General features: G+C 50.8%; 1 protein-coding gene across 20 annotated transcripts in view; it reads left to right on the forward strand.

Moving 5' to 3' along the window:
* The window catches only part of GRAMD1B (GRAM domain containing 1B), a 272813-nt gene extending 257276 nt beyond the window's left edge, over positions 1-15537 (forward strand). For 14 of the 20 annotated variants that reach the window (XM_070047529.1, XM_070047520.1, XM_070047531.1 and 11 more), the window contains 6 exons: positions 1219-1322; positions 1928-2131; positions 2780-2870; positions 7589-7696; positions 7908-8097; positions 10380-15537. In XM_070047529.1, the coding sequence (XP_069903630.1) occupies positions 1219-1322; positions 1928-2131; positions 2780-2870; positions 7589-7696; positions 7908-8097; positions 10380-10469 (787 nt within the window). In that variant the 3' untranslated portion in view covers positions 10470-15537. The remainder of the gene's footprint in view (positions 1-1218; positions 1323-1927; positions 2132-2779; positions 2871-7588; positions 7697-7907; positions 8098-10379) is intronic. The other 6 variants (XM_002708329.5, XM_051819265.2, XM_070047508.1 and 3 more) reach the window with 1 other exon arrangement.
* Positions 15538-16313: the final 776 nt, after the last annotated feature.

The raw sequence follows: 16313 nt of genomic DNA on the forward strand, positions 1-16313 counted from the left end.
AAAGTGAAGAAATCTAGACTGACATTTGAAGAGCTTCTAGCCTAACTGAAAAGACAAGATGTACTCCATTGCAACATACCTGTATCTTAGAGCAAGTTATTTTGGTTATAAGGGGCAGAAATTCGTTCCTGCAGTTCAGATAGAATTAGAAGCTTAGCCAAAGGTTACGCAGAGGTCTCTTGGGACTCGGGAGTATCTAATGCCAGCCCCTCGGTCCAGCCTGCGTCTTTCTCATCTCCTTGTTAGTTTTTCTTGGGGAGTGGGTGGGGGTTCTGTGCTGCTTTCTGTGCTCCTCCACCTGCCTTCTCTTCCTCCTTCCTTTTATTTCCCTTCCTCCTCTGCTCTCTCGCCTGTTCCTACTGTCCTTTCCCCCAGTGTCCAGGTTTCCTAATCCCAGGTTCCACACAGACTGTTGAAGTTGTGTGTCTTCTGTGCAGTCTCAGAGGTAGCTGCTGATTGACCTCTGATAGACCTTTACGGGGCAGTGTCTCCCCTCAATCCAGTAAACAGCTGGGTCACAGGGGAGGGGAGGGGTGCAAGTGAAGGCCTTCTACCAGCAGGCCATGGGTACAGGTAGCATTCTGGTGGATGGAGGAGAGGCTGGGCAGACAGCCTTAACCTGCAGAGCATAAACAAGGAGAGTATTGGCAGGTGCACGTGCACCCAAGGAGGAGGCCAGGGTGGAGGAAGGGAAGAGAAGGGAAGGGAAGGGATGGAGCCGATACCGCAGGAAAGAGGGGCAGTGGGGTGAGCAGTGATTGGGAGGAGACAGTACCTGGAGCAGAGCTGACCAGGTCTTGAGGGCAGGGCAGTGGCAGGAGCCAGCGCAGGTGGCTGAAGTTACTCTTTGTGGGGAGTGATGAAACCCCAGAGCCTGTCTTGGAAGTAGAGGGCTTGAACCCCAGTCTGGGCCTTCCCTTGCCTGACTGGACGTCCACCCACTGGGAGGTGCGGTATGAGGTCATGAAAGAATTCTGTGCTTGGAGTCAGCAGCTTTTGTTTTCTTTAAATAGCTAAACCTCAGTTTTGTCATCTGTAAGGTGGGGATAAACCCGATAGCTCCACCATCCTCAGGAGTGTGATCAGGGAGAGCAGATAACGTTTTGGAAAGGATGGTACCGTGTGAAGCTCCTTTGGCCTTGAACCTGAACTTCCCTTTTGCCAGCAGAGGAGAGCCCACCCAGGAGTGACCGATCTTATTTCTGGCTTGCTCTTCAGGGTCTCCACAGAGCTGCGCTACCGAAAACAGCCCTGGGGCTTGGTGAAAACCTTCATCGAGAAGAACTTCTGGAGTGGGCTGGAGGACTACTTTCGCCATTTAGGTAGGTGCCACGGTCGTTGCTGCTGAGCTGTGTAGCTGCCACCGCTTGGGGGAAGGGAGACAGAGAATCAGGGTTCAGATTGACACAGTGAAGGGGTTTTATGGGATCCCTAAATCTACTCCAAAAATGGAGATCAAATTTGGCATTTTTGTGGACATGTAATTTTTATGAGACCATTTTTACCTGTAATTTTTATGAGACCATTAAGCCACCTGTGTGATACCTTCCTCCCAAACAAAATGAGCCACAGCTCTTGCAATACTGGTGCTAACTCTGTTCTGAGAAGGCTTGGCAAATAGTCTCTTAATGCATCTACTTAGGAAGTGAATGATACGTCCACTTGTATGCACAGGGATGCAGATGTTGGGACCATGGAGCCTTGCCCAGTGTTAAACATCCCAGAGGAGGGGGTTTCGGTGGGGCTAGGTCCCAGAAGTACTCCCTGAAGCTCCTGAGCATCCCTGAGTGTCCTCTGCCCCCCTGCCCAACTTCCCAGGGTACTGTATGGGAACAAGGCTCCCCTAAAGAGTTTCTTCTAGAAGACAGTCCTTTGGGTTGAAGGAATGGGAGGATGGCTTCTGATGTAGCCCTGTGGTCCTTGGCAGAGAGCGAACTGACCAAAACGGAGAGCACCTACCTGGCTGAGATGCACAGACAGTCTCCCAAAGAGAAAGCCAGCAAGCCGCCGACAGTGCGGAGGAGGAAGCGTCCCCACGCCCACCTGCGGGTGCCTCACCTGGAAGAGGTGATGAGCCCCGTCACCACGCCCACTGATGAAGATGTGGGCCACAGGATCAAGCACGTGGCAGGTGTGTGCCAGGCGGGGATGGGTGGCGGGGGTTGGGGCTGTTTGCCGAGAGGACATAACACAAAGATCAGGGAGTCCAGGGCACCCCTCACTTGACCCCCATGGGTGCAGGGGTCTGCCCTCTCCCGTTATGTGTCTTCCTCTTCCCAGCCAGTCGTTCACACACTTGGGTTCTTGCTCAAGCCTGGAAACCTTGGGCTTTAGACCACTGTGTGCATTGGTTTTTAAACTGTGCTCTACACATCCCTGTGGGGAGCTGACGGGGAGAGGGGAGGAGGCAGAAGAGGACGAGAGAACCAGTCTTCCGTGTTCCTCTTCCACCCCCTCAACCAGAGCTCACAGGTAGCTGATTACGGTTGCAGCCAGAGCTGGAAGCTGTGCTGGTTATAGTCCTGGCCCCGTGTTGCTTCCCACACCTGTATGTGCTAGCTGCTTAGATCTGTTGATTGTCTCATTTGTTCAGGGATCGCCCAACCCAAGCCATGACCTTGCCCTTGAGAAGCTTATCGTGTGGATGGGGGGCGGAGATGCCTATCATGTGGTTGCCATGGCAGCACCATGGCCAGTTCTCTGTCATTTCCTGCCGTTCATGTTGGCAGCTGGGGAACTTGTGGGTTATGCTGGTGACAGCCTCTTTGTTCTCACGCAGGTTCCACGCAGACTCGGCATATCCCCGAGGACACTCCCAATGGCTTCCACCTGCAGAGCGTGTCCAAGCTGCTGCTGGTTATCAGCTGTGTGTAAGGGACTCTAAGCTCTCCTCCGACCCTGCCCCCCACCCCACCTTCCTCTTTCTGCCTGGTGCTTCATCCCCCATCTCTCAAAACATACGAGTATCCCTACTCTTTGTTTTTTTTTTTTTTCTCTGTCCTCTGGTCTTCTGATATTCTCTGTCTGGATTGGTCATTCTGTCTTTTCTTTTCTCTTTGCTTCTTTTTCTCTGTTTTCTTCAACATTTAGCATATGCTAGGGCTTCAGAAGAAAACGCTTCAGGCTATATGTATGCCCTTCGAACTCAAATGGATGAGACAGACAGCACATGCACAGTTCCCACACGGTTGGATAAATGCTAACATAGAAATGCCACAGAGCATTTCAGGAGTCAGCTCAGCTGTTCTATTGTGAGAGACCGTGGTGTCCTCCCTGCCAGGCACGAGGACCGTGCACTCATGGAGCCTGCACTTTGGGATGACAGGGAGACAAATCAAGGAGTACATTATAGGGCTGCGTCTCATGTAGACAGTTGATAATTGCCCTAATATTATACACAGCAGTCTCCATAACATTCTTTTTTTCCCCTAAGATTTTTTTTATTTGAAAGGCAGAGTCACAGAGACAGGGAGAGCCGAGCGAGAGAGAGGATCTTCTGTTATCCACAGGTTCATTCCCCTAATGGCTGCAACAGCCAGCGCTGGCCCAGGCTGAAGCCAGGAGCCAAAAGCTTCTTTCAGGTCTCCCACATGGGTGCAGGGGCTCAAGCACTTGTGCCATCCTCTGCTGCTTTCTCAGGCACATTAGCAGGGAGCTGGATCAGAAGTGGAGCAGCTGGGGCTTGAACCAGTGCCCATATGGGATGCTGGTACTGCAGGTGGTGGCTTAACCTGTTACACCACAGTGCCTGTCTCTCCATAACTTTCATAGAAAGATGCTGGGCTAGGGAGAGAGGAAACAAAGGCGTAAGGTAGGAAAACACAGCTTGTTCTTTAAAAAAAAAAAAAAAAGATTTTATTTATTTATTTGAGAGGTAGAGTTAAAGATAGTGAGAGGGAGAGTCAGAGAGAAAGGTCCTCTTCTGCTGGTTCACTCCCTAAATGGCATCAGTGGCTGGAGCTGTGCCCATCTAAAGCCAGGAGCCAGGAGATTATTCCAGGTCTCCCACATGGGTGCAGGGGCCCAAGCTTTCCCAGGCCATAGCAGAGAGCTGGATCAGAAATGGTGCAGCCAGGACTCAAACCTGTGCCCATATGGGATGCCAGTGCTGCAGGTGGAGGCTTTACCTGCTACGCCACAGCACCGGCCCCACAGCTTGCTCTTTGAAATGCAAGTCCATGCTGTCTCCTGCCCAGGACCTTCCTGAACCATTTTGAGGAGGAAGCAGATGGGACCACTAAGAACAGCTCTTCTGCTTGCTTCAGCCCCTTTTTTTGGATACAGTGTGCTGTGAGATTGTAGGAGTAGGCTTGGGTGGAGGAAGGCATGGCAGCTGCCCAGATGTGGTGGGCACAGGAACCTAAGGAAGCCAGGAGTGACAGATTTGCTTTAAAATACAAAGTCACTCTGCTGGCCATATGGGGAATGGATTGGATAAGAAAAGACTGGAGCAGGGACATCGGTGGCTCCGCACTGCAGCGATCTAGCGACAGTGGAGGAGACTGGGTGGAGGGACTGCCGCTGATCTTGGAAGGGTAGGATATGGTCAGTATGTAGTTAAGTGAAGCCAGGGAAGGTGGGCTTCTGATTCGAGGGACCGTCGATGGTGTGTCATGAGCAGGAGTGTGGAATTCAGCAGAAGTTGTCAGAGAAGGCTGTCAGCCCTGGCTGTGTCACGGGTGATCTCGGAGCAGGTCACACCTGTTTGTCCATGTGGACCTGGCATTTAGGAGACAAGCGTGGGCTTTAGTCATGGATTAATTATCTGTAGCACTAGTGCCACGGGTGTGAAGGAGACTACCCATCCCTGGAGAGTGTAGAGTGTGATGAGACTGGGCCAAGGATGACCTCCGGGGACCCCATGTAGGAATAAGACCCAAAGTAAAATAGATGCAAAGTCTTTCTGACCTCAGCACAAGAAGCCAAGTTATTATGACAAAATTAAATACAAAGACCCCTGTAACACAGAAAATTCACGTTAAGCAACATCAGCTCAGTGTAATTCATGCCACTGTTCTATTTAATGGATTTTGGTAAATTGAAAACTAGAGCCTCAGTGAATTCAGACCTCTAAGTTCCATACAACAGGATCTGTGCCGAGGGTGTGCCAATAGCCTGCATGAGCAAGAGACTGGTGTGACCCATCTGGCCCTGTTGTCTGGCAGGCTCCCGCCACCATATATCTGCCGTGCAGTGACTCAGCCTCCTACCCCTCTTTGTTTAGACCACAGTGGAGCCTTCACTCAGATTCCCCGGGGTGCCCCTTGACCTTCAGTTGGCACAGATGAGATCTCAGACACAAACCCAGCACAGGCACTACGATGGTGTGCAGCACGCTGTGGAGGTGGGAGTGCAGTGCGTCCTGTATGTGCTGATGCGGTGGAACCTTTAGTCACTGAAATTCAGCACAGAATTACAAGTTCTGCCAAACAGCTGAGTCGCCCCAGGGATTTGCAGCTGCAAGCTTAAGAAAGACTACCTTCCAGCCGGCGCCGCGGCTCACTAGGCTAATCCTCTGCCTTGCGGCGCCAGCATACCGGGTTCTAGTCCCGGTCGGGGCACTGGGTTCTAGTCCTGGTTGCCCCTCTTCCAGGCCAGCTCTCTGCTGTGGCCAGAGAGTGCAGTGGAGGATGGCCCAGGTGCTTGGGCCCTGCACCCCATGGGAGACCAGGATAAGTACCTGGCTCCTGCCATCGGATCAGCGCGGTGCGCCGGCCGCAGCGCACCAGCCGCGGCGGCCATTGGAGGGTGAACGAACGGCAAAGGAAGACCTTTCTCTCTGTCTCTCTCTCTCACTATCCACTCTGCCCGTCAAAAAAAATTAAAAAATAAAAAAAGAAAGACTACCTTCCTTAGAGCCCAAAACATGGATGAGAAACCCAGTACCACTCTCACGCAGGCACTTTGAAAAGTGCAAGGCCTAGTGTAAGCCTGTCTTCCGTGGCTTGTCTTTTTTCTACCTGTTTGTTTTATCTGCCCACTGTTTCCATCTTTTTTCCTGAGTATCTGCTTCTTCACCTCTCATGGTCAGAACCACCCCTTGGGGGAGGCCCAGGGTGTTTTATGTACACCAGCACCTCAAAAAGTGGCTGGAGAAATGCGATTACAAAATCAGTATTTGGGTGCAGAAATTTTTGAGATGCTTGCAGAGATTTTTCAAGATTCGGTTTCCATGCACTTTTTGAAGTGCTCTGGACCTCCCTTTAACCCCCATGGCGTCTCCAGTAGGGCAGCGATTGTTGTCCCTTGGTGAGGAAAGCTGACTTTTAGAGAAGCTGGGAGATTGATCAGAAGCTGAGAAGTCTGAGTGCTGAGCCGGGATTTACACCCACTGGTGCGTCTCTGGAGCCTCTCTGCCCGTGTCTCCACCTCTCCACCCAGGAGCTCCGTCGTGGAGGAATCTTCAGGCAGCCACCGAGGCTGAGAGAAGAGCATTTCCACAGCCTCCCTGCAGCTCTCTGTTCCCCACTGGGTCCTCCAGCGCCTGCATCCTCTTTGCCTCCTTCTTGTCGCTCTCCAGTTTGGGTCTGGACTCTGGGCCACCTGAACTATTTATCCAGCCACCTGCTGGATGGTAGCAGGTGCAGGGAGGGGACACTTTAGCCTTTTGGAGGTCTGCTAACCTCTGTGAGGCATCGGGGCAGAGCTGGGGGATCCCACCATAATTCTTCTTCACTTTGACCATTCAGTTTGTTCTAAAGCTGGGTTGATAGGACGAATTCCTTCTCAATTTAGCACCCATGAAATAGTCATCCCTCAGTATCCATGGATACCAAAATCCACCAACGCTCAAGCCCCTGATAAAACTGGCATAGTATTTGCGTATAACCCATATATATATCCTCTCATATACTTCAAACCTTCTATAGGTTACTTATAATACCTAATCTAACAGAAACATTATGCAAATAGATGTTATGCTATGTTGTATAAGGAGTAATGACAAGGAAATAAAAGTCTGGGTATGTTCATTCAGTACAGATACAGTCCTGTTTGCCCAAACACTTTCGATCCACAGTTGGCTGAGTATGTGGACACCAGGGACACGGAGGGCCAAATACAGTGGCTTTCTCTTGCCCCTTTCACCCTGCGTCTCCTCACTGTGGCTTTGCTTCCAGTATTTCTTCCTTGTACACATGCGCACTTGCTCTCTGGCTCAGGTCAAGTGCAGTTTTCCGCTTCCCCTCACTCGTCTGTTTCTAATCTCTGTCTCTTCCCCATTTTTCTCTCCTGCTCCATTAGGATCTGTTTCAGGTACTGGCTCTATGATTACTCCTTTTTCCCCTTCCACCTTACCTCTCTTCTCCCAGGCACCCAGACCCTGGGTAAATGTATGTCTCTCCTTCCCAATGCCTCCCTGCTTTCACCCCAACTCGCTCGCTCACCCTGGCTCTCTGGCTGTGTCCTGGCCCTGCAGATTAGATGCTTCTCTCTCTCACCCCTCACTGCATCCCTCCTGCTCACCCACTCACCCACTGCACTGCTTTCGATGGCCCGGCGGTCAGGGACGGCAGACTTGGGGGCAGGGAGATCCCTGGCTCAGAGTCCATCTCATTGTGTTGCTCTCCCCTTCGTGTCTCCCTCTTAGTCTGGTGCTGCTGGTCGTCCTTAACATGATGCTCTTCTACAAGCTCTGGATGCTGGAATACACCACCCAGACTCTCACTGCCTGGCAGGGTCTGAGGCTCCAAGAAAGGTAATCCTGGCCTCATCCCATTGTCCCCACGTCTGCCCCTTCCCAGTGCTGTGCCCTGGCTCCTGCCTCCCAGTCTCCTTGGGATTGCCCCACTGCCCTTGTCCAGGGGAGCACCTTGGGGGGGTCAGACCACGTCTGATGTGGGGCCCAGGGGACCGAGGGGGCAGTGGGCAGAGGACACAGCACTCTGATGTGACTCTCTGTCCTTTAGGGGTCTGGGAGCACAAGACAGTCCGCTGAGCATAACTCCAGCTGCTGGGGTGCCCCTTCTTCTGCCCCACAGGTTACCCCAGTCTCAGACAGAATGGGCCCAGCTTTTAGAGTCCCAACAAAAGTACCACGATACTGAGCTCCAGAAATGGAGAGAGATCATCAAATCATCAGTGATGCTCCTTGATCAGGTGAGCTGCCCCCCTTCTCACCTCCCTCGCCTTTGGGAGACAGAACTGCTTCCCGTATGCTTCCAGAAAGGCCACCCCCCATCACTACCCTCCAGGCCTCTTCCTGTTTATTCTCCCAGGCCGTCCCTGCTTCGAATTATAAAGCCATTTCTGAATGGGCTATTAGAAATGGAGGTGCATTTCCCAAAATAATAGTAGTAAAATAACACACTAGGTTTCCAGTAGGAAAGCTGTGTGTTAGAAAGAGAAAGAACTCGTGTGTATGTGTGTGTGAGAGAGAGACAGAGAGTGACAGAGAGACCCATAGCTATCTTGTAGGCTGTTATCCCCACACTGTTACAGAGCTGTCTTCCGGGAAGGCCCGTCTTTCAAATTCCTTTTGATGTAGACCATCCCTTCCCACTGCCCTCAAAGGCACCCACCCTGCAGCCTGACGTCAGAGGCACTGCCGACAGGCTGGGGTGACTGTACTGTGTCTCCATTTCATGTCACCATTGTAGTACAACTGCTTATATTCTTCCAAAAAAATAGATCCTCCTATTTAAGAAAATCGTCTTGGAGCAAAATCAATCATGAGCTTAGGTTCCTTGAGTGGGAGGGAGTTCCCTTTTCCCCTCCAGAAAAATGTAACTGTCTTATAAAAAGTGGCCCCCATGGTTGCCATGACAGCAGGCATGTACTTTTTTTATGCAAGAGAATTAGGAAGATGACAGGCCCCAGATTTGTGATTTGTGACTTGTACTCCAAGGCTGTGTCCTTTGATGCTTTGTGGTCAGCCAGACTTGAGATGGAGTAGTCCCAGTCTTGCTGGTAACTTGAGCATGGGATTTAACATAAGTGAACTTCAGTTTCCTCACTTATAAAATAGAGGTTGTATCATGTTTGACTTGGGAGCCATGATTAAGGAAGGCAGGTTTTCCCCCAAATCACACATGGGTAAACAGTGCAGTGAGAAGTTTGGAAAGCATGTTGGAGCAGGAGGCATTGATAGAATTAAGGGTGTGCCCCGGGAATGGAACCTGGGCTGAGGGGAACAGAATGGTGGGCAGACATCCAGGCCAGCAGATACAGAAGGGTGGGACGTATCGTAAACTCCAGAGGACTGAATGAGGATTAGTAGTCATAGAGAATTCAAGTTTTCATTCATCAAATAAGGAGTCCTATGTTCAGAGCTGTTCAGCCATGTGAGAGTTACTTTGAAGGACTGAGATCCCAAGATCCAAAGCAATCAAGGGATGACTAGATGATGACAGATACGGAGCTTAGGGACTAAATGGAGGCGCAGTTGGAGTGGATGGCCTGGAGGTCTCTTCCAACTCTCAAATTCTGTTTGAGGCTGGGCCCACTAGGCTGTGGCTTAGGGCTGTCAGCTTTATACCCTACAGATGTTAAGAGAGTTATTTTATTTCAACCCCTTTACAAGTGATGTTCAAAGGAACAGAGATGCTGAGCACAGGATGTAGAATAACCAGAGAAAGAGTGTGGTAGAGTAGGCAGAGAGAACAGAGGTTCTCAGAACTCACGATTTACCCAGGAGATGTGGTTGTGTTGTCACAGAGCAGCTTTCCCAGGGACAATATTCGCATGGGTTAATGGGCCATTTTAGGGTTCTCCCAGTGCAGCTGCCCTCATTTAGATTCCATCCTATGGAATTCACTGACATGGGTACCAATGAGATGCCTCCTCTCTTCTCTGCTTGGTATCCTTGGGTGAACTTCCCCAACAAAGGAAACAAAGCAATTACAGGTAACTGCAGTCCAGAGCCCTTAGTGTGTGGTGTATGAGCAGCCAGGAGAGGGAAAGATGATTGTCAGCCAGAGAAAAGTTTGGATTTGTCCTAGGCCTTAACAGACAGGTGAGATTGGAGTAGGGAAGAGTGGAAAGATTCCCAGGTTGGGGGAACAGTATGGCAACATGTACAGAGACAGGCATGTAGGGTATGTTGAAGCTCAATGGGAAAGCACATGGAATGAATAGAAAATAAAGTAGATGACACACTATAGCAGGGCTCTTCACAGCAATTGTATGCGGAGAGCGATGTCTGAATTCAGTGGTAACAGGGGTCACATGTCATGGGACACCTTGAGCCTTCCTGGGGCTGGTGGGCGTTTCCAGTGTTAGACTGGCTGTCCCCTTTCCATCTGAGACTGTGACCCCTGTAAACCACTGCTCTGTGGGGTGGTCAGAGGTGGGGATGGGGTTGAGTGTGGCAGGTGCTGCTGCGTGCAAAAACCCACTGAGAGCACAGATCTGGACCTGGTGTGGGGTTCCCTGTCTTGCAGATGAAGGACTCACTCATCAATCTTCAGAATGGCATCAGGTCACGTGACTACACATCCGAAAGCGAAGAGAAGAGGAACCGCTATCACTGACAAGGCAGGGACGGGGGTGGCTGCGAGAGGCCTGTGCAATACATGTACATAGACCGTATAAATATATATATAAATATATATATATACAGAATATAAATATATATATATTATATACAGATTTTAAAAAGAGATAACGCCTATGTACCAGGGAGAAGGAGCGGGCCCTCCCGCCCCTGTGCCGGCTGGAGCAGCGTTTTCCTTTGATGGAGGGGCCGAGGAGGGCAGGGACCACCTCTCAGCACCGACCTCCCCTGATCCTCCTCCTCCCACCCTCCGCTCCCCTCCCCTTCCCTTGCTGGCCATTCTTGGCTCATAGAAGGGAAATGTTGTTGAGCCAAAGTTATGCCTGTGAAGACCCTAGGGTCTTGAAATCTCAAGGGGGCATTGCTTAAGGTGCTTCATTCCCTAATCCCCTTTTGATTTGTTTCCAAAATAAAAGAGAATCTTTTCTTCCCTACCCCACGCCTCCCCAGGCGTTCTCTTGGGAACACGGAAGCATTCAAGGGCGGGAGCCCAGTCTAAACTCTCCCACGAGAGGCCGCCCACACATACAGACCAAACGCTAAGAGCCAGATGGAGAGGGCTGTTAGAAAAACTAGCAAGGCTGCCTTTGTGGGGCTGGATTTTGGAGCTGTAGGCTCCTGTGGTCTCATGTTCTGAAGGGCATTTTTCCTCAATCACCCCTGCGCCTTCCTCCAACCTGTGTAGGGTGTGGACCCATTAAGGGCTGGCAATTCCTGACCTTCCCACCCCCTTTCTCCCTGGTCTTCTCCCAGGCTGGATCTGGGAGAAGTGTCACTTTTTAGTGCCTAAAGTCCTATTGTTTCTCTGTGCCCTAAGAGCACATTGTTTATTAGCCAGGGTGGAGCACATTTGACCTTGTTAAACCTCTTGTTAGTGGTTATGAACAAGTCAGGTCTGTGGCTGAGATTCCTTCGCTTTGAGCCGTGAGTGTGATTTCCAGGATGAATCAGGGTGTCTGAGGCGCTCCAGGGTTTGAGGAGAGAGAAAAGGAGAGAATGCTGTAGCATGTGGGTTGCAGGGTTTGTCCACAGACACTGTGAGCAGTGAGCACCAGTAGCCAGGTTGTGCAGGAGGTTGCCTGTGTCGCTTCCGCTTGGTAAAGAAACAACTTCCGATGGTGGAGTCAACCTTCTGAGACGCTTTGCGCTGGCATGGAAGACCCTCAATGGATGGGTTTTGGCAAAGGTGCATGTGTTTGGGCAGGAAAAGACCAGATGGGCTGTCTGCCCTCAGGGGGCTGCTCTGAATCCTGAGTTTCTCAAGACTTGGGAGTGGGGGTCCTGGTGGTGGAGGGTGCAGATCCTTCCCTGGTGTCTGGCCCCAGACGGATGTGAGAGCACAGGGTGGAAGGCAGATGCTGCGTTAGGAGAATAAGCCCCTCAGGGCCTTTTCCTAGTTGGCCTGCTGGGAGCCATGCCACTTGTCTGATCACGCGGAGCCTTCCTGGGCACGTTCATCTTCCTTCGTCCGCTAGCTGTTGTTTCTCCGTATTACGGCCTGGGGAGTCCTGCCAGCCCTTGGCAGAGTTTGTGGAGATTCTTAATGAGGAAAGAATCAAAGGTAATTTGGCTAGGAGAACCCTTTCAGATTGCTGGTTCTTCTCCCGGGTTTCTTAATGCAAGAGGCAGAAGAGACCCCAGGACCCCAGATGTCTCAGCAAATAAGCACAAACGAGGGAAGGTTCTTACTTATTTTTTTGCTTGCTTGGCTTTTTTTTTTCACTGATTTACTCCAAGGAGAAAATGACATTTTCTGTTAGAATGGCCTGAACATCCCACTCTGGCAAAAAAAAAAAAAAGGAAAAAGGAAACTTTTGACTTGTCAGTCTATCTAAGAAAAAGGCCTTGGTGTCTCCTGAGGGCAGAATCATCATGCCTAGGTCATCCTCCAAGGGAGGACAATGATGAGGTCAACTGGAATTGAGGTCTCTCCCCTAGGCAAGGAGAGAGGAGGAGAGGGTGTTCTCTGTCATCCTTGGGAAAGGTGCGGACAAGCCGCTCGCCACTCCGTTCTCATCCAGGACTTGGAGCTGGAGACACTGGTGAGGGTCAAGTCTCAGGATCCAGAGAGGGAAGAGTGGTGCCAGCTGCTAGGAATTCCCCCTTTGGAGGAACTGCAAGCCACGTGACTCCCAGAAACTTTGTGAAGGCAGAACCTGTGAATTCTCAAATTTATTTCCTACGTGATGCTTTACTTAAGTTATTTACTTATTAAGGTTGCTGTGGGACCTCTGGGATGACTTAAAAAGTATTCTGTGCTGGGAGTAGTACAATGGGGAAAGCAGCCCCAGCCACAGAGAGTTGCACTGTGGTGTGTCACCTTTAGGACCATCTGAGTTGTGCATAAGGAGCCTTCCTTTTCCAGCCGATCTGAGCCCAGGAGACAGCATATATCCATGGAGAATGCCCACAAAGAACCAAGCATCTCTTATGGGGCCCACTCGGTTCTAAGAATTTTTTGACTCTCAAACCAGAAGAAACCAACAACTGCATTCCGTCCCAGATGTAATCTTTTCCTGCTGGAGATAAGCCTGGAGTGGAATAAAAGGACGGCAGGGTAACTCCTGGCCAGTAGCCTGGCTGGTAAGTGTCTGCCGGAGGGTGGCAGAACCGCCGCTTGTTGTGTTCACTTCTTCCAGCCAGTGCTTTTTTGGAGTTTTGTTTTCATAAGAACGCTGGGCTCACACAGGAGTCTTTCTAAGAGGATTCATGTAGTAGAACATTTGAGAGCTAGTGCTCAATTGTGTAGACTTGGCAGGTTTTCTAACCAGGCGAGCACTTACAGGGTCCAATCTTCCACTCCCACTTAACTGTAGAGGGGGATTGACGAAGTTGGACTCAGAAAAGCCAGCCATGTCTGCAATGCTCTTATATTCCCATGCACCTCCTTGAGACGAGGTAGAGGACCAGTAATCTGAAGATTCCCGTGGATGACTGGACTGAGACTCTGCCATTGAGTAGCTCTGTGGTCTTGGACAAGTCACTGCCCGTCTCTGGGCCTCGGATCCTCCTGTGTTAAATGATCTTTTAGGTAGGCTCTGGGTTTGGCGTTGTATTGGAGGTTAGGCTAGAGACTGGGTGATCTCAGGATTGTTAGACTTCGGTGGTATCCTGCCAGGAGGGAGCAAGCCTTCTGGGCCAGAGCTTCCCTAGTATCCGGTAGGAGGTAGGGCAGAGTGTGGGTCCCTAGGAAATCCAAGATAGTTAAGCTTTCTTCTTGGGGGCTAAGAGGACTAGGCAGGCCCAGCAGCAGAGCGATCAAGCTTGCTTCTTGCCCAGTGTTAATCTGGGAGCGTGTTTCTTTATTCTTTGGCCTAGTCTTAGTTTGGGAAGGGGCCCCTTGGCCTTTCTCTAAGCTAGGAGGAGGACAGTGGTAAGACGAGCACTCCTTTGGGTTGAGCTCGTCTTGTATCTCTAGGCTCCATGAAGCCTTTCACATACCCGTCCCTCCCCACTGACAGCGGGCACAGTAGAGAGAAGTCATTTGAGCTCCCAGCACTTCTCCTGGGGCTCCACCAAAACCCTCTTGGGATTTGTGTGAAGCACAGAGGTTTGGCTGAAATCCTTGGGTTGCCTTAGAGCACTGACTCGAAGAGCCTGGGGTTGCAAGAAATGGGGAGGACTGAGAGACCCCAAGGGGAACGTGTTGCTAGGCAAGTGGGTTCTTTGCTGTCCCAGTCGCCTCCCCAAGCTTGGACTGACTTGCAGGTACCATGTCTAGGATGAGATCTTGGAGAATGAACTAGGGGAGGAATCTTAGCAGAAGTGTCCTTTCTGTGCCATGCTGTTCCACTTTGTTGGCACCGTAGGGTAGCCTAACCAGCCACTGCTCCCAGGGGCCCTCAGGAGACAGCACTCCTCTCTTCTCTCAGGTGGCAGGGCTGTAATTTTCCTCCCTGTACCCCCAGATCTCACCTGCCCATTCCTGCAGGAATCTCAAGAACCTGTCTTCCTGACCCTCCCCAATCCTACCCCCTCGTCTCTAGGCTGTGGGACAATCATCCCTTCCCTTCCTGGACATCTTTGACCCTCATCCCCAACCTCCCGCAGGCTGGCCCCAAACTCCTCCACCTCTGTGCTTTCTTCCAGAAGATGTTTTGGCTCCCAGAGGAGTGTGTTTCTGGAAGGCCATCTCTTACTGCACCTGCAGTCCTGATGTGCACATGGTGTAGAGAGCTCCCCTTCCCACCTCTCTGCCCAGCCTTGTTACCTCACTCCTGCTTCGGCCTTGGCTGTGACAGGCCCAGCCAGCTCCCTGTTTCAATGTTCTGTGTGACAGCTCAGGGGTCTTGTGACTCGAGGTCCTCAGCAGGCCTGGGAGCCCGGACTGGAGCCTTGGCTGCTGGTGAGAATGCACCTCGCCTGCCAAGAGGAGTGGATGCCAGACGATCTCCCCAACATGTGAAGGCTTACAGGACATTGCCATCTCTGCCCCTTGGCCCTCCTTGCTTCTCTCAACACAAGACACTGCAGAAGCAAAAGGGTGGCCTCTGCTCCAGGCAGGACAACTGGCTCTGTCTGGAGAGTTGGCCCTGGGCTTGGGTGCTGCGTGCTCAGACTGCGTAGGAAAAGCAACCATTTTTGCCAACAGGAGTGGGTGGCTCCCCACATCTCCCTACCCTGCACTCTAGGGCCAGACCACTCTCTGCATGGACCAGACCATCTTCCCAAACCCATGGTGCTTTTCCAACCCCCCCACCTCAACCTAGACTCCAAGGTGGGCAGAGATGGATCAGAGGGCATAGTGGCCACTGGATAATCCTGACATGGGGTGGAGTGGGGTGAGGCAGAGGGAGGAACCCCCGACACTTGCACTGGGCCACTAAGGGGAGAGAACACAGGTTGATTGCAGTTGAGTTGTCTGGCCGTCGGTATTTGGATCTTTAACTGTACTTTGCCTGGCGCTGTGCGCAAGGTCTGAAAACTTATTGCTAGTACCTAGAAACCTACAAGGCTACCCAGCCAAATCTTTAATGTAAAGTAGCTAGAGCCATGGAAGTACAGTATGAATTAAAAGAAAAAAGTATTGAACTACAAACAATAAATGGTGTGTGTGTTTATTGCTTGGTTCATCAGCACTCACTGTCCTAGAAGTTTCTGGTCGTCCCAGATATGTGCCTGGAAAGTACCACGCACTACGTCAGGCATGTTTGTACACATACTCCTGCCATTCCTTTCCGAGGTGGGGGAGCAGCCTGAGCCAGTGGGGCAGATAGGAAGTTATGAATCAGGCAGACCTGTACATGGGACTGCTGCGCTGTTGTTACCTGGCTATGTGACCAGGGGATCATTTGACACCCCAGGACTCAGTGTTTGTTTTTTTAAAGTATATGTACATGAGCTCTTAAGAAGTTCCTAGGAATGCAAATTATGAAAAAAAATTATGCATGGATTTTAATTAGTTTTTTGCACCAAAAGAACTTACCTTTTCGTTTCATTTTCCATGAACTTTAGAAAATGTTCATTTATTTAAAAGGCAAATGCAGAGAGAAGGAAATCAATCAGCCATACAGTGGCTCACTCCTCACATGCAGCCAGGGCTGGGTCAGGCTGAAGCCTGGAGCCTGGAACTCAATGCAGGTCTCTCACATGGGTGGTAGGGACCAACTACTTGAGCCATTACCTGCCCCCTCCCATGGTGTGCATTAGCAAAAAGCTGGAATTGGCAATGAAGCTGGGACTTGAACCCAAGCACTCCAGTACGGGATGGAGATATCTTAGTCACTATGCTAAATGTGTGCCCATCCAGGAACTATTTGAAGTACCTTCATATATCTTAGTATTATAGCTGCTAGTATTATACTAGGATGATTTAAAAAAA

The sequence above is a fragment of the Oryctolagus cuniculus genome, chromosome 1 (assembly GCF_964237555.1).
Source record: "Oryctolagus cuniculus chromosome 1, mOryCun1.1, whole genome shotgun sequence".
NCBI classification, from domain to species: domain Eukaryota; kingdom Metazoa; phylum Chordata; class Mammalia; order Lagomorpha; family Leporidae; genus Oryctolagus; species Oryctolagus cuniculus.